General features: G+C 52.8%; 1 protein-coding gene across 7 annotated transcripts in view; it reads right to left on the bottom strand.

The window, feature by feature from the left end:
• Positions 1 to 21,402, bottom strand: part of PCM1 (pericentriolar material 1) — a 77,911-nt gene that overhangs the window by 19,837 nt on the left and 36,672 nt on the right. For 4 of the 7 annotated variants that reach the window (XM_029076935.2, XM_029076934.2, XM_029076938.2 and 1 more), the window contains 14 exons: positions 20,370 to 20,635; positions 19,710 to 19,864; positions 19,492 to 19,621; positions 17,385 to 17,528; positions 16,607 to 16,797; positions 14,250 to 14,486; positions 11,676 to 11,895; positions 11,434 to 11,579; positions 10,227 to 10,414; positions 8,861 to 9,032; positions 7,858 to 8,219; positions 5,927 to 6,091; positions 4,994 to 5,062; positions 480 to 652 (listed from right to left, as the gene is read on the bottom strand). In XM_029076935.2, coding sequence (XP_028932768.1) covers positions 480 to 652; positions 4,994 to 5,062; positions 5,927 to 6,091; positions 7,858 to 8,219; positions 8,861 to 9,032; positions 10,227 to 10,414; positions 11,434 to 11,579; positions 11,676 to 11,895; positions 14,250 to 14,486; positions 16,607 to 16,797; positions 17,385 to 17,528; positions 19,492 to 19,621; positions 19,710 to 19,864; positions 20,370 to 20,635 — 2,618 coding nt within the window. The remainder of the gene's footprint in view (positions 1 to 479; positions 653 to 4,993; positions 5,063 to 5,926; positions 6,092 to 7,857; positions 8,220 to 8,860; positions 9,033 to 10,226; positions 10,415 to 11,433; positions 11,580 to 11,675; positions 11,896 to 14,249; positions 14,487 to 16,606; positions 16,798 to 17,384; positions 17,529 to 19,491; positions 19,622 to 19,709; positions 19,865 to 20,369; positions 20,636 to 21,402) is intronic. The other 3 variants (XM_029076937.2, XM_029076940.2, XM_029076939.2) reach the window with 3 other exon arrangements.

The following is a 21,402-nucleotide window of genomic DNA, read 5'->3' as shown; positions in this document are numbered from 1 at the left end:
CGGAAGCGGCCGCCGGTCCCACGGCTCGCTGGCTGCCGGCCACTCTCAGGGGGGCCTGGGGTCCTCCCTGTGCGGCCACTTTTTGGGGGCTGCTGTTGCAGGGCCTAGGGTCCTCCCCATGCCTGGTTAGGCAAGGGGCAGCAAGGGCAGCCGGACAGTGGCACTCCCTTATCCTGAGCACGACGGCCAGCATGGCACCTTTACCATTTGAGCCGTGGGCGGCCATTAGGACCAACGTGTTGTACTTCACTCACACTCTTTCTACTCACTCTCATCCTCTCTCTATAGCTCCCTCTAAACACTGGGTCCAGAAACCGAGGAGAGCTAATGAAAGATGTGCAGCTGAAATTGGCTTGCAATGCCCAAAAGCAAAATGCAGCAGTAAAATGGAACAGGGTTCAGTTTAGAGGGATCAAGGAGAGTGTAGCCAGAGGAAATGCAGCCAAGGGCCCGGAAGGATGACTGACTGTTCCAGATACCTGCAGGGCGTACAAAGCCCGCTGTCTTAGGTAGTCGGTGTCGAGAAGCTGAAGCTCATGGAAAAGTTCAATGAGGAAATGCGGTCGAGATTCGTTTTGGGAAATTAGTGACGCTACTTCAGAATAAATGGTGTCCCGCAGAGCCTCAAACATAGAAAAATCACTACCGGTTTCTGGAAGACATTAAGAAGCAGGGAATCAAAACTCCTGAAACCCTTAGTGGTTTCCAGGCTACTTAATACTCACATTAGCATCAATTTTCCTAAGCAAACTCTTGGACGTGGTTGACTTTCCGCCAATCCCCTAGCCACCTAATAGGTTGATTTGGGGGGAAAAAAAACCAATACTGAGATTCAGTAAATTGAAAATAGAGGAAATATGATCCTGGAACTCTGTGTAACCAGCCCTTCCTCTTTCAGGGGAAAAACATCCCCATGGAGATGAATATTGTTTATCACAGTTCAGGGTCTCCTTCACAGTTCAGGGTCCCCCCAGCCAGCCCTCCCGGAGAGGCCGCAAAGAAACAGATGGCGTCATCCACACAGAAGTCCGGCCCTAAGTGGGAGAAGGTATCAACTCTTTTGGAGTGGAGAGGGGGAAGGAAACCTAAACTGAATTCTGCCTCCTTAGTGAAGTAAAGAAAACGATCCATCAGGAGGCAAAGGGGAATGTAGAAAATGGGCTCAGAGCTTCCAGGGAGAACCATTCATAGTCCCATGTGACCAGTACGTCCACTTTCGCATCAAACTGAAATGCCTGTAAGCTCCTTATGGGCAGGGACTGCATCTACCAACTCTCTTACCATGTATTTTCCCAAGCACTTAGTAGAGTGCCCTGCATACTATAAAGGCTAAATAAATACCAATGATTAACTGATTCCTTACCACTGGTTTTAAGGCACTCAATCAGCTCGCCTCTGCTACCTTACCAATCTCTCACTATAAGTCAGCCCACACACTTCACTCTTTCAATGCCGGTCTACTCACTCTACCGCAATCTCATCTATAACACGACCGGCCCCTTGCTCACATTCTCAGTCTGGCCTGGAACTCTCTCCCCTTTCATATCCGACAGACCACAACTCTCCCCACCTTCGAAACCCTCCTAAAACCGAACCTCCTCCAAGAGGCCTTCCCCGATTAACTCAGTTCCCACCCCCCCCTTTTATGTCGCCTATGCACCTGAGTCTGTACCCCTTAAGCACTTTCTTTCCCCACCCCTCGTCACCCTTAAGAACTTGGAGAGACACCTCACTCCCAGCTCCACAGCACCTATGTAACATTTCCTTACATTCTGCCATTTATCTGTCATTTCTTTCGATGTCTGTCTCTCCCACTAGCCTGAAAACTCCTTGAGTGCAGGAATCGGGTCTACCAACTCTCGTGTATCATACTCTCCCCCAAGTGCTTAAGTCCAGTGCTTTGCACAGCGCAGGCACTCAGTAAACACCACTGCCTGACGGACTCATTGATTTCAGTTTGAATTTAGAACCGAAACTCTGAAAGTTGAGTGATGGGTGTTTAAAATCCTAGTAAATGTTAAAGCCCCAATTCTAGGCCAGAGGGTGGTATCCTCTCAGCTCTGGGATCAATGAGTGCAGAGTAATAATAGCAACAACAATAATAATAATAATAATAATTGTGGCATTTGTTAAGCGCTTCCTATTTGCCAAGCACTATACTAAGTACTGGGGTAGATAGAAGATGATCAGGTCGGACACAGTACCTGTCCCATTTGGAACTCACAGTCTAAGTAGGAGTGTGAACAGGAATTGAAACCCCCATTTTATAGATGAGGAAACTGGGGCACAGAGAAGTTAGGCAGCTTGCCCAAGGTCACACAGCAGGCAACTAACCAGTGGACCCAGGATGAGAACCCAGGTCCTCTGACTCCCAGGCCCGGGCTCCTTCCACTAGGCCACACTGCTTCTCAGCAGGCGCTGGGAGGGAGGCCAGGCCTCGCCCCATTCGGGCCAACTGCCGGCTTCCCGGGAACACCAGGCAAGGCCCCGAAGGCCAGGGAGGCGCGTGCTGGACAGGAAAGCCCTAAGAGAAAGCTGGCAACCCCTCAAGTTGGGGGAGCCACGGCGATAAGAAAGAGGGGCTGTCTGTCTGCCCATCAGATATTGGAGGACTCAGGGGGGTTGATATAAGGCAAGGGAAAGAGGAGGGGAAGAGGGAAAGGGGTAGAATCAGCGGGATGATTCAAAACCCTCCCGGAACACAAGAGCCTGCAGCCGTGATCCCAGGGATCCCGGCCGGGCTAGGCATCTGCTTACGAGAAGATCTTGCTGCCCACCCCAGTACCCAATCCCTTTGCAAAATGATTCTTCCACAACTACAGTTAGAAATGACACAATCATCCCACAGTCATGCTAGGACTCAGAATAGGAAGCAGCGGGAATAGAGTCCTGCCAGGCAAATATCCCGGGGCGGCTCAGAGGGCCAGGTGGTGGGGCCGGGGGCGGGGGTGCTGAGGGGAGGGCGGAGGGGGGGTCCCGGCCGCACCCTACTCTATCTTCCCTTCTCCCCAGCCCCTCATCACGAGCCCGACTGTCCTGCCCCATTCTCTCAGCTCTTACCACCACTCTCACTACCTCTTAACCCAGAGGGGATCCAGTTCAGTTTTACAACCCGGAAATAAAACCTAAAAAAAAAACACAACTAAGAATTCTGCTAAGTTCTTCATTTATTCTGGCAATAACTGCCACACACATACCTGCTAATTAAACCTCTACTGAACGGTATTCGTGAGTCTTCCACGTGGTAACGGGCTTCTCGGGAGCCGGGGCCAAGGGAGGCTGCCCAGTCTCGTGACGGGGGAGTAGGGGGTGGTGGGATGTTCTCACCGGGATGGGGAGCCCCACTACAGTCCAATGTGGAAGCCTCCAGTCACACAACGGTTTTGCACAGCAGGGGACCAGTTCATGCCGCCGGGCAACCCCGAAGCCATGTGCATAGCTAATATCCAGGTCCAAGAGGACCAACCCAGCTCTTTCAGGAGGGGTCTCAGATGGACGATGGCACTCCTAGTAGTCAGGGAACGTGTTATACTGTTATACTGAATGCTACCAAGCGCTCAATCCATGCTCTGCCCACAGTAAGTGCTCAGTAAATACCACCGATTGACTGAGGGGCAGGGAAGATCACATCGCTCCCCTCAGCATCCTCCGGGCTTCTCGGTCACCTGCACTTTATGCTGAAAAACTTTCTTTTGGGCTCTGCACATTCCCCAAATAGCAAAGTCACTGCAACCGTACCAGGCAGCCTGGGAAGTCGTCACAGTGGGTAAAGTGCCCTTAGTGGCAATGTTAACATCGCTAAAATCCACCTTTCCTCTCCATCCACACCCTTACCACGTTAATACAATCATCATCCTATTCCGCCTACATTACTCTATCAGCCCCCTTGCTGACCTCCCAGCCTCCTGTCTCTCCCCACTCCAGTCCATACTTCACCCTGCTGCCTGGATGATTTTTCTACAGAAGTGTTCAGGACAATGTCACCCTGCTCCTCATAAAACTCACCAATGGCTTGAAAAAAGCACTCCACCACCTTGACTCCTTTCCTCACCTCCTCCTTCTCTCCTCCAACCCAGCCGACACACACACTTCACTCCTCGAGTGCTAACCTTCTCCCTGTGCCTCCACCTCACCGCCGACCCCTTAGCCCTCATCTTGCCTCTGGCTTGGAATGCCCTCCCTCCTCAAATCCGACAATTACTCTTCCCCACTTCGAAGCCTTAGTGAAGGCCCATCTCCTCCAAGAGGCCTTCCCAGCCCAAGCCCCACTTTTCCTCATCTCCCACTCCCTTCTGCTTCATTTTGACTTGCTCCCTTTGCTCTTCACCTGTCCCGGTCCCCCCGCACTCCTCTACATATCTGTAATTTATTTATTTGCGTTGATGACCGTCTCCCTTCCTCTAGACTGTAAGGTGATTGTGGGCAGGGAATGTGACTTTTTATTGTTGTACTGTACTCGCCCAAGCACTTAGTACAATGTTCTGCATAGAGTGAAAGCTCAATAAATATGACTGAATGAACGAATGAACGAACGTTACAAATATGTTCACGACACTGGGTGTGAAAAAGGCAGCTAACTTTACCAAATGAGTCGTCGTCATCATCATACTTGTGTTCTTTAAGTGCTTCCTATGTGCCAAGCTCTGTACTAAGCACTGGGATTCCTCACGCACTACACAGACTGTTTTGTTCTTAAGTTAATTCTCTAATTTAGTTCATGTAGGTACTTAATAGTCAAGTGGACTACTGCAGCACAGATATGGGTTAGTTATCAGAACCACCGACCCCCTGGGAGGAGTAGCGGAGAGGGGGTGGGGTTAGGGAGCACACGGGGGTTGCCTCGCCCAGGCCTGCTACCATGTCCCCTGGGGGAATCTACCAATAAAATGAACTTTCTTGTCATTTTTAACTTGCAAGCACAAGTCAAGCAATGCTCCCCAAGAGCATGAGGACAAACGCTGATTTAAAAAAAACTATGCAGCGAGCGCATTACCTGGCGCGTCGGTGCATGCAGTTCTGTTAGCCGGGGGCGGCGATGACGGCAGGACTCTCCTAACCTGGGCTGTGGGGTGGGGAGAGGAGAGGAGGGGGAGGACAGACACACACACGCACACAACGGGGAACAGAATAATTGTGGTCACAATGTGCAGCTTGGGTCCCTTCTCCCAAGCCCAGCCCACCCACCCCACCCATCAACAGAGAAGCAGAAAAGTTCAGCTGGTCCAACTCCGTCAGCTGAAAACATCCACAAGAAAGGGTTCACAGAAAAAGGACTTGAAAGGAGAATTCAATCCAAGACATATGAGCACCCTCAGGAACAATTTGCAAATGGAAAGGCAAGTACGGGAGAACAATTTTAGGGGAAAAAATGAAAACTATCTAGCCCCATTTTTTTTTTTAATAAAAACAGACGTAGTCATTTCTGCTACAGCAACAATGAAAAAATACAAAATGAGACTTGTCCGATTTTTGAAATTAGCCAATATTCGGGAAGGTGAGCGTCCAGCTCTCCATCATTATGAACCAGAGCTGGTACCCAACTGGGCCGCCAGCCAGTTCTCCTGGGTCCGAGGCTGCTGCTGAGCAGTTTTTGCACCATTTCTGGAATTCAACAATTCAGAGAGGGAGAAAAAGAGAGAGAATAGAGAGGGAAACAGTGTGAGGCAGTATCTGTCTCTCTCTTTATTACTGTAAAGGACATTTTGACACATAACACCCAAGGCCATTGCCTCAAGAGGGAGGACCTGCCTCTGGCTGGGAAGTACCATTTTCCAAATTTGTAAAGTAGCCTAACACTGAAGTCTTGAGAGCAACTTCCACATCAGAACTGCACACTCCAACAGATGGCTTTCCAGAGGATTCTGGATACAATGGGATTTTTATGTGGCTTCAGAAGTTATAGGAAGCATCTCCACAAGGCACCCACCTGAGGATATTTCCGTGGAGCGTGTGTCTGGGGTGGTCCCCTCCAGTTGCTCGGGGTTCTTCCCACTGAGCACTTGCGCTGGCCCAAGCTCCTCAGGCTGGCCGGAATTCCAATTCCTACTCCTGCAAGGTTCGCACGTACTGGACAAACTGGCACTTTCATAGCCTTAGAAAAAAGAAGGGGTTTGGAAAGACTTGAAGGAATAACTAAGGAAAGAACCGTACCGTAGCCACATTTATACCATTCTCGAAACAAATGAACACCTTCGGTGATCCTCGACTCATCTCTCCCATTCAACACGCATTGTCAGTGTGTCACTAAATCCTGTCAGTTCTACCTCCGAGCCATCTCTAGAAGCTGCCCTTTCTTCTCCAGCCACACTATCACGCCGATCCAAGTTCTTTTATCCCACTCTGACTACTGTGTCAGCCTCCTCGCTGATCTACCTCCTTGCCTTCCGTCGCTCCCAGTTCCAGTGCTGGCTTTTCTCTGTTGCCTAGTTCGTTAATCTAAAAAAACCATTCAGTCTACATTCGCCCACTCCTCAAGAAACACCAGTGGTTGTCCATCCACTTCCCCAAGCAGAAACTCCTCTAAGCACTGGCGTTAAGGCACTGAATCAGCTCGCCCCTTCTTATTTTGCCTCACTGATCTACTACAACTCAGTCATCAGTATCAGTTAATCAAGGGTAATCTGTGTGCGGAGCACTGTACTATGCACTTAGGAGAGTACAATACAACAGACCTAGCAAACGTGTTCCCTGCTCGTAATGAGCTTACAATCCAGAGGGGGAGACGGACATTAATGTGAATAAATGATTTATAATATATAAAGATACGTACAGAGGTGCAGTGGGGTTGGGAGTCGGGTAAATATCCTATGTCCAAAGGTCACAGATCCAAGGGCAGAGATGATGCAGAAGGGAGAGCGAGCCGGGGAAAAGAAGATTTAATCGGAGAAGATCTGACCTTGGTTTCAATGGTATTCAGTAAGCGCTTACCGGATGCTGAGCGCTGTACTAAGCACTTTTGAAAGTACAATACAACAGAGTGGTAGACATGCTCCCTGCCCACCAGGGACTTATGGACTGGGGTTTGGGGGTTGGACATTAAAATAAATTATGGCTATGTATATGAGGTATGGGGCTGAGAGTGGGGTGAATATCAAGTGCTTGAAGCTCGCACACGCTGGTCCTCTAACGCCAACTTACTTTACTGTACCTCAATCTTGTCTATCTCACCTCTGACCCCTTGCCCACGGTCTCCCTCTGGCCTGGAATTCCCTTCCCCTTCATATCTAACAGACCACTGCTCACATCACCTACAAAGCCCTCCTAAAAAAAATCACATTTCCTTCAAGGTGCCTTCCTTAAGCCCTCATTTTCCCCATTCCTTCCTTCTCCCCTCTGAGCCTCCTCGGCACTTAGATCTATACCTCCCTAGCACTTGACAGTCAGTTACCCCATCCGCAGCCCCTTACACCCTGCCATTTCCCCTATCGGTAATTCCCTGTCTAGAGTATAAGTGCCTGTGGGCAAGGATGCTGCCTACTAACTCTGTTGTATTGTACTCCGCCAAGCACTTAGTAGAGTGCAGTCTGCACAGGATAAGTGCTCAATAAATACGGAAGGGAGGAGGGGCAGGAGGAGGAGGATGACGACAAACAGAGGGCACAACAGGCAAGCTGTAAAGACAGACCCCTCTCTGTCCCCCCATCACTTAATTGTAGCACAGCAGCAACAGCACAGATATTTCAGGCCACCTTTTTGCTTGTGGAAGATCTAAGTTTTTGCAAAGTGATTGAATTCTTTTCAATTTTTTTTTTTAATCCCACCACTTCGGCTTTTTCTCCAAGGTGAGACCTCGCCAAACTTTCAGGAGCCCGGCCAATTTCTCCAGTGGACCAAATCTCCGGCGACTCCGTGACCTACCAGAATTCTCCTCTTTGTTCTTCGGCTGGGCGGAAGCCCTCTTCCTGCTCTTGGGCTTTGGGGTCTTCTCCCTGGCCGCCAGGCTGGCCCGGGCCGCCGCTTTCCGGGTCCGGAAGGTTTTCGTGACAGTGGTGGGGTCCATGGGGTCGGGCATGCTGCTGAAGCTCTCCAGAGACTCTTCGTCCCAGTGCCGGCGTCTCCTGCTGGTGTCTAGCTGGCTTTTCCGGTTGGAGGCCATCTTCCGAACGGCTACGGCGAACCCGGACTTGACAGGGGGCTGGGTGTCCATCCCGCCTTCCTGGTCAGCCGCCAACCCCGCCGGCCTGGGAGGATCCGCTTCCTCCTCCGGCGGCTTGGTGTTCCTGAGTGGAGCAAGGGAGGGACGGGTTTTACCCTAACGGGGCGGTCCCTTACTGTAAACTAGGGAACCAGAGCTGAAGTTCTCGATGGACGGAACAGAAGGCGTCTGGACCGGGAAGCCACGGGAAAGAAGACCCAGCTAGTAAAGTCGAGCCGATCGGAGGATTTCCCATCCGGTCAGGTGGTTTCACCTCGGAACGCCACTTTCCCAATGGAGGGACCCGGCGCCCCGGCCTGGGCCAGCTGGGCTTTGAGATGGGTGTTCTCCTGACAGCACTGACCAGCTGCTGGAGGAATCCTGTTGAAGACCCCGTTCTCGGGGTCCCTGGGATTGGCTTGGTCGCGTCTTGGCCCCCAACCCCTCCCTCCCAGGGCCCCCAAGCCAACCGGGTCCTCAGGACTACTGCAGATTGGACCGGGGGAGCCTCCGGGGCCAGAATTAACAGCAGGTACAGGCCTCGGACACTCCCACCCGTCACCGCAGTGGCCCATGGGGCTCGGATGGACCTGTGCACCAGAAACTAGTATATCCAGTCCACTCTCTACCCACCACTCCCACATCTGGTGCTGCAGACAGTGGCAGCACCAGGAGGACCGCTCACACAAGTCAGTCAGACCCGCTCTGCTGAGGAAAAACGGGTACCTCTGCTTCTCGGCTCCTAAAGAAGAATTGCTTTCAAAAGGCTTCGGGAATGCCACGTGCTCCGTTTTTCCAGAAGTGTCTTGACCTGATGAGGACTGCTGTCCGTTGTGGGGAGAAGTGTTTTGGGGAAAGTCACCCACATTGGAGGGAAATACAGGGTTGAAATTCATACCTGTGGAGAACGAATCAAACATCAAGAACTTAATGAGACCTTTTCTCTGCTCCCAAAACATGAAATTAGGCAATGATTTTTTAATTTTTTTTACCATCACTAAGTGATACTTCAGACACAAAACTGAGTAGGCCTGCCTGTGTGATGGAGCCAGCCAACCAAGATGGCTCATTGAGAAAGGTTGGAAATGAGATCCCACTCATTCCTGGCCACATCTTCAACCAGCCCTTCCCTTCCATCTTCGGGAACGGGAGGGAGATCCTGAGAGGGGTTTAGTTAGGACGGGCGGGTGCTGAGGGTGGGGGAAAAGGGGTCAACACCCCCTCCAACAGCACCATTCTGGAGGACTGGCAGCAGGGCGGCTGTTGGGGTCCCTGCCATCTCCCAGGCCCAGCTGGGCCTCGGCAGGCACCTCTGGTAGATACTAATCCAGGGTGCGGAGTCCCCAAACGCCAAAAAGCTCAAGAGCTCTCCTGGCATTTCCAGAGGGTGAGGTGGAGGCTTGAAGTCTCTCCCCACCCCCATCAACACCACTACTGCTATCCGTTGGAGTTGGAGCCCGTTTCAGAGAGGCGTTTCATTGAAACAAGAGTGAACGGTGAAAGCCGAACGGTCCAGGGGCCCAGGGTCACGTCCCAGAGAGTCAGAGACTGAGGCAGGCTGTGCCTGCTTAGCCAGAGGAGGGTAGGGGTGAAGGGACGGAAGAGGAGGGGAGAGAAGAGCCCAGCAGGCTGTGTGACAGAACGCCCAGCAGGCAGAACCGGGACTACTGAGTCCTGCAGGCAGCTCTCTGGAACGTACCAGGGTGCTTGACGGGAATGGTGGAGATAGGTAAGTCTCTAGGGGGAAACCTGTGATCACCCCTGAGACTTAAAGCTGGCAGTCCCAGGCGCCATCTCCCGCCTAGGGACTGGTGGTAATTCTCAGACCGCAGGAGGCGTGTAAAGCTGCCAGATAAATGGAGTGGTACCTACCTACAAAGTGATGGGATTTTCAGGCCCAGGACCAAATGCAGAAGGAACCAGCAGTCCTGTTTTAATCCAGCATGGGAGCCCCCCCTCGGTCCTCCATCGTTTCCACAGCCGAAGGGTGGACCCCTGCTCCCCAACCTCAAAAGCAAACCTGGAGCCCACAGAGCACCCAGAGCGCTTGCCCCATCCAGATCCCCTGGCCTCTGGATGGCCGGATACCTACCCGGGGCGAAAGGGGAACAGGCGGCGAAGCCGGGCATAGGAAAGAGATTCATTGGCTGGGACGGGAAGCCCAACGGACAAAACAGACTGGGAGAAGGCGGGGGTGGGGCGCTGCCCCTCTCCTTTCTGCGGGGCTTTTCCGGGTGCTCGTCTTGTTGGCGCATGAGATCGCTGAGCATCTGCTTCAGCCTTTCAAAAGGACAGAGAACGGATTCAAGGGGGTTCCAGGTGTTGGGTGTCAAAGCAGTCGAGCTGGACGGGGCCCGACTGAGGTCTTCCACCTAGCCTGAGTCTCGGTCTGGGTCTCGGCCTCCAGCCCAGTTCACTGCGTCAAACCTGCCGCAGCCGTCTGTCTGCAGGATCCGCCCGTCCCCATCCATTCCCAGGGTCACAGCTCCCGCCAGATGCCCCAGACTGGCCATTCCCACCTCACTGCCTCCTCCCCAGTTTCCAAATTAGCAGAGCACTGTTCTAAGCGCTGGGGTAGACACAGGGGAATCAGGTTGTCCCACGTGGGGCTCACAGTCTTAATCCCCATTTTACAGAGGAGGTAACTGAGGCACAGAGAAGTTAAGTGACTTGCCCACAGTCACACAAGTGGCAGAGCTGGGATTCGACCTCATGATCCGACTCCAAAGCCCAGGCTCTTTCCATTGAGCCACGCTACTTCTCTTAAGTGGAATTAAGTGGAAGTGGAATTCTGTCCACTCCCATTGACATATCCTGTGGACCCTTGATTCCTCTCCGAGATGTCTCCCAGTGGCTCGGGTCGCTCAGAAACACCCGACCTCGAGCTTTAAGGCCATCTGGCCCCACCCCTGCCCCTCCCGGACCAAGGAAGTCACGTGGCTTGGTGAAAAGCACGCAGACTTGCGAGTCCTAAGTCTAGCCCCGGCCCCTCCACTTACTTGCTGTGTGACTATGAGCAAGCCATTTCACTTCTCTGGGTCTCAGTATCGTTATTCTGTACACTGGGAATTTGATAGCCGTTCTCCCTCCCCCTTAGACTACAAGCCCAACGAGGGACGGGGACGGCGTCCGATCTGACGATCTCGTGCCTACCCCCAGAGCCGAGTCCAGCGTTTGGCACACAGTAGGCTCTGAACCAAGCCCACCGATCTGATTAGACTGTCGCTCAACCTCCTCCTGCCTCAGTGCCCCCGTCGTACCGCCCCTGCCGCGCCCATCCTCCTCTCTCCACCGGGTACCTCTGAACATTACTCTGCTGCCACGTGAGCTGACAGTAGCATTGGTTCAACTGGTGCATGATCAGATGGACTTGCGGAGACGCGACATTGCTGGGCATGACGCTGTAGGGACCCGTGAGGAGCGTCTGGAGCAGGCAGGACAGGGTCTGCAGAAGAACGATCAGACGGTCAGAAGAAACCTGGGCCGACTCCTGAGGCAACCCCAGCCAGCAGCCCGTGAAGCCGGACCCCGGAGCGCCTACCTGTTGGTCTTGCATTAGAGTCTGACAGATGCTGACGCTAAAGTCCAGTTGCTTCTTCAGCTGGTTGATCTGCTCTTGCCACTGCTCCTTCTCTTCCACGTGAGACAGTTCGGACATCCAACGTACATTTTCCTGCCGCCGCATGCTGATGTTCTGCTGCCGGGCCTTGGCCACGGGCCGGAGGTTGCCCTCCGCGGAAAGCGGGCGGCTCTTCTTCCACCTGCGGAGAGGGGGAAGACTTGGCTGAGCTGCGAGAACTTTCCCCAGCTGGGTGTGGAGAGAAGTTTTCACAGAAGCTTCTTCCCAGAGAAATCTCAGTAAGTCTGTCTCCAGCGGGGAGCTGGGCACCCAACCCGATTCACGCCTGCGGCGTCACTGCATTTCGGTATTTCTGCCCGTTCTCTGCCCCCGGGCAGACATACAGAGATCCGTTATTTCTAGGTACATCTCTCTGGCTACAGCATGCACTCCTTACGGCCAGGGGAAGGGGTCTGTCTGTTCTCTCTCACAAGAGCTGCTCAGCAACCACCACCACACTGACTAGTAACTCTGACTCCGACTCCTAGTACATAGCCTACGTTTCTGTAGGTTGGCCGGCCGGCTCTAGAAAAACATCCAAGCGACACGGAATTGGAGCTGTCCCACCCGGCGTGGCCTGCTGCTGCCATCTCTGTGACCATCCAGCCGCCTACCCGCCCCCCCACCCCGCACGGACCCCCGGCGGCCTGGGTCTGACTCAAATACTCGGACTGACACATCCGGATGCCGGCGTTCTGGCATTTGCAGTCCAGTCCGGGAAACCCCCGGATTCTGGGAGACGTTGCCTGACTTCCCTCCGCTCTTTCCCACGATCCTGAGAAAAAGATCAGGTGTTTGACTTTGGGGCATGGCCCTGATCAACCAATCGATGGAGAGCCTTACTGTGCGCAGAGCACTGTACTGAACCCTTGGGCGAGTACCTTACAACAGAGTTAGAAGAGCTAGCAGTCTGAAGACAGAGGCAGACATTTAAATGAATACAGGTATGTATGCAACTGCTCTGGGGCTTGTGGGGTGAATAAAGAGTATGGATCCAAGTGCAAGGGACAGCAGAACGGGATAGGGAAATGAGCGCTTAGTCAAGGAAGAGCTCTCGGAAGGGTTATGACTGTAACGAGGCTTTGAAGACGGGGAGAGTAGTGATCTGTCGGATATGAAGGAGGGAGGGAGTTTCAGGATGGAGGGATGATGTGGGCAAGGGGTCAGTGGTGAGATAGGCGAGCTCAAGATACAGCGAGTAGGATGGCATTAGAGAAGCAAAGTGAGCGGGCTGCGTTATAGTAAAAAAAAATCAGTACGGTAAGTTAGGAGGCAGCAAGGTGATTGAGTGCTTTAAAGGCGATGGTAAGGAGTTTCTCTTTGATGCAGAGGTGACAACTGCAGGTTCTTGAGGAGAGGGGAAATGTGGACTGAAGGGTTGTTTTAGAAAAATGATCCGGGCAGCAGCGTGAAGTGTGGACTGGAGTGGAAAGAGACAGGAGGCAGGGAGGTCAGCAAAGACGCCGATGCGAAAGTCACGGTGGGACAGAATGGGTGCTTAGATCAGTGTGGTAGCGGTTTGGATGGAGACGAAGAGGAGGACTTTAGCAACGTGAGGTGAATGGAAGAGCTCTTAGTACAGTGTTCTGCTCACAAAAACCACTCAAATACAATTGATTGATTGAGATGAGTCAACGAAAACGCCAACAATGACGACACCGACCTTTAGCAAAAATACTCATCGGAATCTGGCCACTCAGAAACAGAGACCTAGGAGTTCCCATTTGGGCTCGCCCAGGGACTCGTGGCCACGTCACTTCACTTCTCCAGGCTTCAGTTTCCTCACTTGTAAATCGGGCATTCGATTCCTCTCTCCCTCTCCTTCAGACTGAGCCCCTATCTGGGACTTACCCCAATGCTTAGTACAGTACTTGGCATGTAATAAGTGCTTTACATATACCACAGTTATTAGCATTTATCATAATAAATGAATACAGCAGTTCTGATCGAGTCTGAAATCAGACCTGACAAAACTGCTCAGAGCCTTCTGTACAGGGCATTGGTTGTCCCGCTGACAAATACGGGTAATACCGAATCCAGAGAGTGGCCAAAATTCATCATTCTGAGACCAGTGAAGCTCATGGGCTCTGAGGGTGAGGGGCCCTAGCCTCCAGCCTCGCCTCCGAGCAGCAGGGCCCATGGGCTCTCTCCCCACACGCGTTCACACTTCCAGGTAGCTCTGCAATGTCTCGCTCCTGTCACCCCCCCAGAGCTCTGGGGAACGCATGGAGACAGCCACATCCTTCTTTGGTGTGGGGGCCACAGAGAGGCTGGTTTCTGCCTCCCGACACCCAGACGACAGAAAATGCCCAGGTCTCGAACCGCCGTGCCCTTCAGACGCTGGGTCTGCGGGAAATCACCATCCCCAGTCCTCATCCCAGCGAGCCCGAGAGGGCCCAACCCCTCCACAACATTCCCGGCTCTGGGGCTTTGGAGGGTTGCTCCATCCCAATTTCACACTCAGTTTAAACTCCCGAATGAGACGCTAGCGCTTACCTGTCTTTATTTCCCTTCGGTTCATACGGACTTCGACTCAGACTTTGGCGAGGGTGCACGGAGAAGTTCTCATTAGAACTGGTCTCTTGGTCGTCCCCTTCCTCCTCTTCCTCCTCCTCTTCTTCGTCGGCCGCCACTGCCCCCCGAACGATTCCATCGGAAAGGTAGCTGTCTTCTCCTCGGTCTTCTTCGTCGAGCACACACTGTGGGGAACCTCCCCAGGTTGCCACTGTTCTACTGACACCGAGGAGAGTCCTTAATTACTTTCAAATATGTTCGAGGCCCGAACCACAGCTCTTAAACAATAATCAACAGAACTGACCGGGTGCTGACCGTGCGGAGAGCACTGTAGTCGGTGCTTGGGAGAGTCTGAAACAGTAAGTAGGCGTGAGCACGTGAAATATGAATAAATATTACTGACTGATCCATTCTGTCCTCAAGGAACTTACAGTTAACTGAGGGCAAAAGGGATATGTAGAGGAGGGCTGCCAGAGCAGTGAAAGTGATCAACTGATAGGTGGGGAAATGAGAAATTAATCAGAGAAGGGCGCCTGGCAGGGAGGTCATTCCAGTGGGGCTTTGAAAATAGGGAGAGCAGTAGTCTGCCGGACCTGAAGAGGGAGGGCTTTAAGTAAGAGATCAGTGGCAAGAGGGACGAGTATGAGGCCTGGGTTTAGACGAGCTGGAGAGGAGCAAAGCGTGTGAGCTGACGGATGGTGGGACGAGAGAGTGGATAGGGTTTCGGGGGGGTGGGAGGGAAGAAAGAGAGTCAACTGTGTGTCTTCAAGCCAATGATCAGGAGCTTCTGCTTGATGCCGAGAGGAATGGGCAACCGCGGGAGGTTTCTGAGAAGTGGGAATCGTGGGCGGGCACAGTCTTGCAGCTCCAACCTCTCACCTTCCCACCCTCTTGGCTAACTTGTGCCAGGCCTTGCTGGCTGCTCCCTGCTGGACTGACCATCCTTTTTGCCAGCCAGGGGCTCAGGGGCCAAGGAGAGGGACGCCCCCGGCCCGAGACCGGCTGCTCTCTTCCGCGGTAAAGGTCCCCTGGAGCGCCGGCCTGAAGATGGGGGTGCCATTCAAGCCAGGGGTTCCAAAGATTCCCCTGAGGAACTCCGGGGCCAAAGGAAAGGGGGCAAGAAGGGGAGGTGGACCTCTCTGGGGGTGCAGCGCCAAGGAGCCCCACGAAACTACCGCCTTGCCTACCTTGGAGGAATTGGAGAGCCCGCCTAGCTCTAGTGATTGTTCTAGTCCACTGGGCTGGGTGACTTCAGCTCCTCCGATCCCCACGACAACTAGATGAGGCCGGGTTTGGCTACTGTATTCGGGCTCTTGCCCCGAGTCACGGTCGGGTGATCGGGCTGCCCCCTGAGTGAGCCAAACTATTTTCCACCCAGGCCAGAGGCTACAACTGCACACGCAACCGTTTTCAGTTTCATCATGCTTGCCTGGACCTTGAACCGTTGCAGTGCCAAATAGAGACATACCACCCTGTACTTGTTTTCCCTTGCTTCACTTCCACAACTCAAAAGAAATCCCAAGTCTCTAAACAGACTTCCACTTCTAAAAAGTTCTCAAGGCAGAGCACAGGCCTGGGAGTCAGAAGGACCTGGGCTCTAATCCTGGCTCTGCCACTTGTCTGCTGTGACCTTGGGCAAATCTCTTCACTTCTCTGGGTCTCAGTTACCTCATCTGTAAAATGGGGATTAAAACTGGGAGCCCCATGTGGAACAGGGACTTTGTCCTACATGATTACCTTGTACCTACCACAGCGCTTAGAACAGTGCTTGACACATAGCAAGTGCTTAACAAAACCACCGTTATAATTATTGTTATCACTATTAAAGTGACGAGAGGATGGTGACGACAACGGTGGCCGAGACTCACGTCGAGAAGGACGGACCAGCCTCGGGTGGGAGACCTTGGGACTGAGCGTGCACACGGAGGACGGCATTCAGGGCTGCAGTAGTGCCACTTGCACGCTTCCATCTCCCTACCCAGTGGGGCAATGGGGCGGCACCCTGCCAGTGCACGCCAAACATGGTTCCACGCAGGATACACCGATGGCCAAAGTGACCGCAGCCCGGTGCCGCTGCCGTGATAGAGTGCTCCGACGTGGTTGCCATGTTCCACGCCCACAAGAGCCAGGATTTTTCTGGCTGGACCCGCCCGTCTTGTGAAATGTCCCCGGGAGGCTTTTCGGTCAGAAACCCTGCCCCACCCCACCCCACCGAGCTGGGACTCGAGCCGGGCAGCACTCTTGAATCCCGGGGCCGTGCTCTCTACAGTGGGTGGCCCAACAAGGCCGCAAAAGAGCCCAAAACGGGACATCGGGCCATTTCCGAATCGCCGGCTTACTTTTCGCTTCTACTCCGCTGAGGGGTTCCCTGGGTTTCTGACCCCTCACTTCTGATGGAAGCAGCAACCACTGACGTGGCTTCTGCTAGTTCTCTCCTCCTCTGATGTTCAGCCATCAGAGCTTCAAGCTGTTTTCGTCTCTGGCGTAACTCTTCCCTTAAGATTTCATGTCTACACATCTCGGACCACAGCTAGGGAAAAAAATGCAAAAGTAAGTGATTCAGGCAACCAAGAAGGATGTTCTCTGACTAATTTAAAGCAGGAAATAGATAAGTATGCACTCTCCACAAATAAAAACAGTTTGTTAAAGGCCATCACAACCAGATTAAAATCAGTGAGAGCCTTTCGTTTCCCTCTTTTTAAACAAGTGCTCTGGCCCACGATGGGCAACTGCTCTACAGTATTAGACATACCATTGTTAAAAACCAGGCAGAGCGGTAAGACAGCGAAAATTAGATGGCAGGTATAAGATGTATGAAACAAGGGAAAGCCTGAGTGGCCAACAAATCCGCTTTCCCAAAACAGTGAGCCAACTGCCCCTTGAGCCCAAGTCCCAGGAGCCCGGACAACCGGTCCAGTCTGTGCGAAAACACCTGGCCTGAAACAACACTGTTTGCCGCCCTGCCCAATGTTTCTAAAGCTGCCAAGTTTTGTTTCTGGAGATGGCTACATCTAAGGATAAATGGGCATATTTTAAACTATTCTTCTATTTCCCTCCTCTCTAAATGAAGGGCCGAGAACCTCTTGAGGCGGACCGAGGAGTTAAAGAGGGCAGGACCTCGTTATCCACGGCGGAAGAATCTGCAGGCTCAAACACGGCTCTTCTTGAGGGAGGGTTTCCATTTGCAGTGACAGCCGGGGTTGAGGTGACAACCGGGATACGCCTCTTGGTGGAACGATGACCCACATTCCTGGCTGACAGCTGAACAACAAATGAAAGCTGGTGTCATCTTTGGGTACATCCATTGACTTTTTCACACAGTTTAATTCGACACTGAAACATACTGAACTCTGCAAACATTTGGGGATCCCTATGCAAGGAAAGGCAGGTCTAGAATCACCTCCAAGAGGCTAAGGCCAGATACTAAGGCCCTAAATACCTGGCAGTACACATCTCTCCCACCCCAATCTTCCCCAACCCCATGGGGTCTGACTCCTCTTGGAGCAGAATAATAATAATAATGATGATGGTGTTTGTTAAGTGCTTACTATGTGCCAGGCACTGTACTAAGTGCTGGGGTGGATACAAGCAAATTGGGTTGGACACAGTCTCTGTCCCATGCAGGGCTCATAGTCCCTATCCCCATTTTACCAATGAGGTATCTGAGGCGCAGAGAAGTCAAGTGACTTGCCCAAGGTCATAGAGCAGACAAGTGGTAGAGCGGGGATTAGGACCCATGACCTTCTGACTCACAGGCCTGTGCTCTATCCACTATGCCATGCTGCTTCCCTTTTCCACTAGCTTCCTCCAGTAGGAGAAAGGAAGGTGGGATCCAGGGGGGGAGGAGCTGGTGGTGGTCAGCTGGCTACCCCAGACCAACCCCAGGGGACAAGGGCTCAGGGACAGGGGCCCAAAGCTGGGGACTCCCTTTTGTGGCCCCATCCACGGAAGGCAGGGAACCGGGCCCCATCCGCTTGCCAGTTTTGCTCCCGGGGCCACGCCAACCCAGATCCAACTGGGCAAACTTTCGGATCTCCAGCTCTCTGGGACCGGGCCCAAAGTTCTGGAGTGGGCCATAGGGAAACTTCTCTGGCCCAAGAGAGATCTTGAAAAGCCCTGGGCCTACTAAGTGAGTCCTCAGAGCGGGGCCCCCAGAACCCAGCCCCTCTGTGTGGAGGGTTCCCTACTCCTGGCAACTAATCCAGCAGCCCTGCAGGCCCAAGCCAATCCCCCAAGGTGTCCCAAGACCGTGGTGGGCCCAGAGGATGCCTTCCCCTAAGAGACCAGTGTACTAAGTGCTGGGGTAGCTACACAATAATCAGATCCTACAAGGGGCTCAGTCTAGGAAGGAGAACAGGTTTGAATCCCCTCTTTGCAGCTGGGGGAACTGAGGCAAAGAGAAGCTAAGTTGACTTGCCCAAAATCACAAAGCAGGTAAATGGTGGAGTCTGGATTAGAACCCAGGTCCTCTGACTCTCAGACCTGTGCTCTTTCCACTAGATCATGCTGCTTCGAGGGCCCTGGGCACTCCCGCCTGATCTGGCGACTTGCTGAAGTGAACGGCCATTCACTGGATTCAAACGCCACGTCCGGCAGGAAGTCACAGATCAAAGCAGCCCACTCCAGCTCAACTCGAGGGGTGTAGGGCCACCCCCCGAACCTGCTGCCCAGAGCATCGAATCAAAAAGTCAGGACCCTGGGGGCCTGCTCCAACTAAGCCCCTTTCTGTTCCTGGTCAGACCAGCCCTCAGCCACCCCGGTCCCCACCACCTGTCCATGAATTCACGCGGGCCACTTTACATTTATTCTCTCCCTCGACTATGTTCTACCTGTCCATTTACGTCTGTCGACATCCCCACCACCAGCACAAGGGCAGGGATTGACGTCTAAAAGAGGAACAGCCCAGGTTTCTGCATACAGCAGGGATTCAGGAAATTGACTCCTGACTTTTAAACAGAACTAACATTTTCTGAACCCTTCTTCGCTCAACAGAAAACTCGCTGCTTTGAGCAGGACAATAAACCTATGAGAAGCAGCTTGGAAAAAAGCACCTAGACTTGTGGAATCAAAGTTTCCCAGGGAGTTGGGTCAGCACTGGGCGGGGAGGAACCTTTCACTCTGAGCCCTGATTTGCAAGGTCAGATTTCTATGGGGCCACCTAGAATTGCGAATGATTTCCTCTCCTGGTGTTCCAGGAGAGGATGAACAGCCACTTTTTATCTACCTGTAGGTCGGGACACTCCTTCTGCAATGCTTGAATTTTTTCTTGAATATCTATCAATTTCTTTCTTTCTTCTTGTAACTGCTTGAGCTCTTTTTGTTGCTGTTGGAGTTTGGCTTCATAGAATTTCTCTCTAAAACAAGGAGCGCATTTGGTTTTGGCCAGGCAGTCGGCCAGGCCCGAGACCGCGCGGCGCCCAGAAGCCCCGACTTTGAGCACACCTGGATTTGTCATCGGGCCGGGCGTCTCGCTCCGTTGCCTGGGCCCCGTCTCGGGCATTGTCGGGGTGTTGCTCGGCCAACTCTTCTCCCGCCGTGAAGAATTCGCTCGGGCCTGGTGCGCTGGCGGACTCCGTGGCTGGCTCGGCCTCTCCGTCCTGGAGCAACACAGATGTGACATGCGATCGCCTCACTGCCTATGAGCCCCTGTGATCTCAGAAGCTCAGAAGCAATTCCTGCCACAGTGGAATGCTGGTGCCTATCTAGTTTTGCCCTCCCAGGGCCCTATCACTCACAAGTGAACAGTGAAAAAGGATTTTGTGAGAGGATCTTCCTCGGCACAGAGTCATAATCCTTTCTCCCCATTCCTCCCCCACATCACTCTTCTAGTTTTTACAGGGAAGGGTTCCGATGGACTTTGAGGACCTTTTCCCACCAAAGGCAGCCGGGAGCTGCCCCGGTTTTCCCGAGCTCGGCTGGCTGCAGCCCACGCTAGATCGTGGGACTATGTGTGTGCTATTTTCAGGCACATCCCCACTCATAGTGAAATTCATCATCGACGGCGTCTCCAAGTACAAAGGACAACTAGACACCTATGTATAGAGACAAACAGAATTGCTTCTTATAAAAAGAGAACTGCAGATTTAAAAATGACTTGAACACCTGAACCATAGCGACAAGATCCTGCAGGTGCCTGAGTTTCTCTTTAGCAGAGATCAGTCTGTTGATCTTCTGTTCCCACTCGGCATCTTCAGCCATACTGCTCCTACAGCTAGAGAGGGAGGCTTCACTGACTCCGTCTTCTTCAACAGCTCCCTCCTCCTCCTCTTCCTCCTCCTCTCCCTCCTCTTCGTCCTCCTCGTCGTCCTCTTTCTCTTCACCTCGCACCACGCGGCCGTCTCGGTCACTTTCCGAGTTGTAGCGGCGGTCTAAAGAAAACACACACACACACACACACACACACACACACAGCCAGTGCAATCATAGACGGTCTACATCGAAGCAGCACTAACAAATGGAGGAATCGGTCAATCGACCCCTGGCATTTACTGAGCCCTTTCCAAGGTCTGAGCAGTTTACTGAGCACTTGGGAGAGGGCAGTGGAGTTAAAACGATCCCTGCCTGCCCACCTCATTGACAGTCTGGCAGGGGAGACGGAGGAAAAGGGGCTTAGACCCATTTAAGTCGATAGGGTGGGTAAGACGTGTACCAAAGTACACAGAGAGTGCAAAAGGACTGGAGTGCCAGCTGGGGAGTGTAGATATTAATCAGGGCAGGCCTCCTGGATGGGGGGGTGGGTGGGAGGGTAACTTCAGGAGGGCTCTGAGGGGTAACTTCAGGAGGACTCTGATGATGGGGAGCCCTACTGAGAGCTCACTTCCTCCAGGAGGCCTTCCCAGACTGAGGCCTCCCTTTCCCTCTGCTCCTCCCCCCCATTTCCCTTCTCCCGCCCTTTGCTCTTCCTCCTTCCCCTCTCCACGGCACTGTGCATATTTGCATATATTAATTACTCTATTTTGTTAATGATGTGTATATATCTATGATTCTATTTATCTTGATGATATTTACGCCAGACTGTTTTGTTGTCTGTCTCTCACATTGAGACTGTGAGCCCGTTGTTGGGCAGGGATTGTCTCTATCTGTTGCCAGATTGTACATTCCAAGCGCTTAGTACAGTGCTCTGCACACAATAAGC

This window comes from Ornithorhynchus anatinus, chromosome 12 (assembly GCF_004115215.2).
Source record: "Ornithorhynchus anatinus isolate Pmale09 chromosome 12, mOrnAna1.pri.v4, whole genome shotgun sequence".
Classification (NCBI taxonomy): Eukaryota; Metazoa; Chordata; class Mammalia; order Monotremata; family Ornithorhynchidae; genus Ornithorhynchus; species Ornithorhynchus anatinus.
This window is presented reverse-complemented; position numbering and strand designations above follow the sequence as displayed.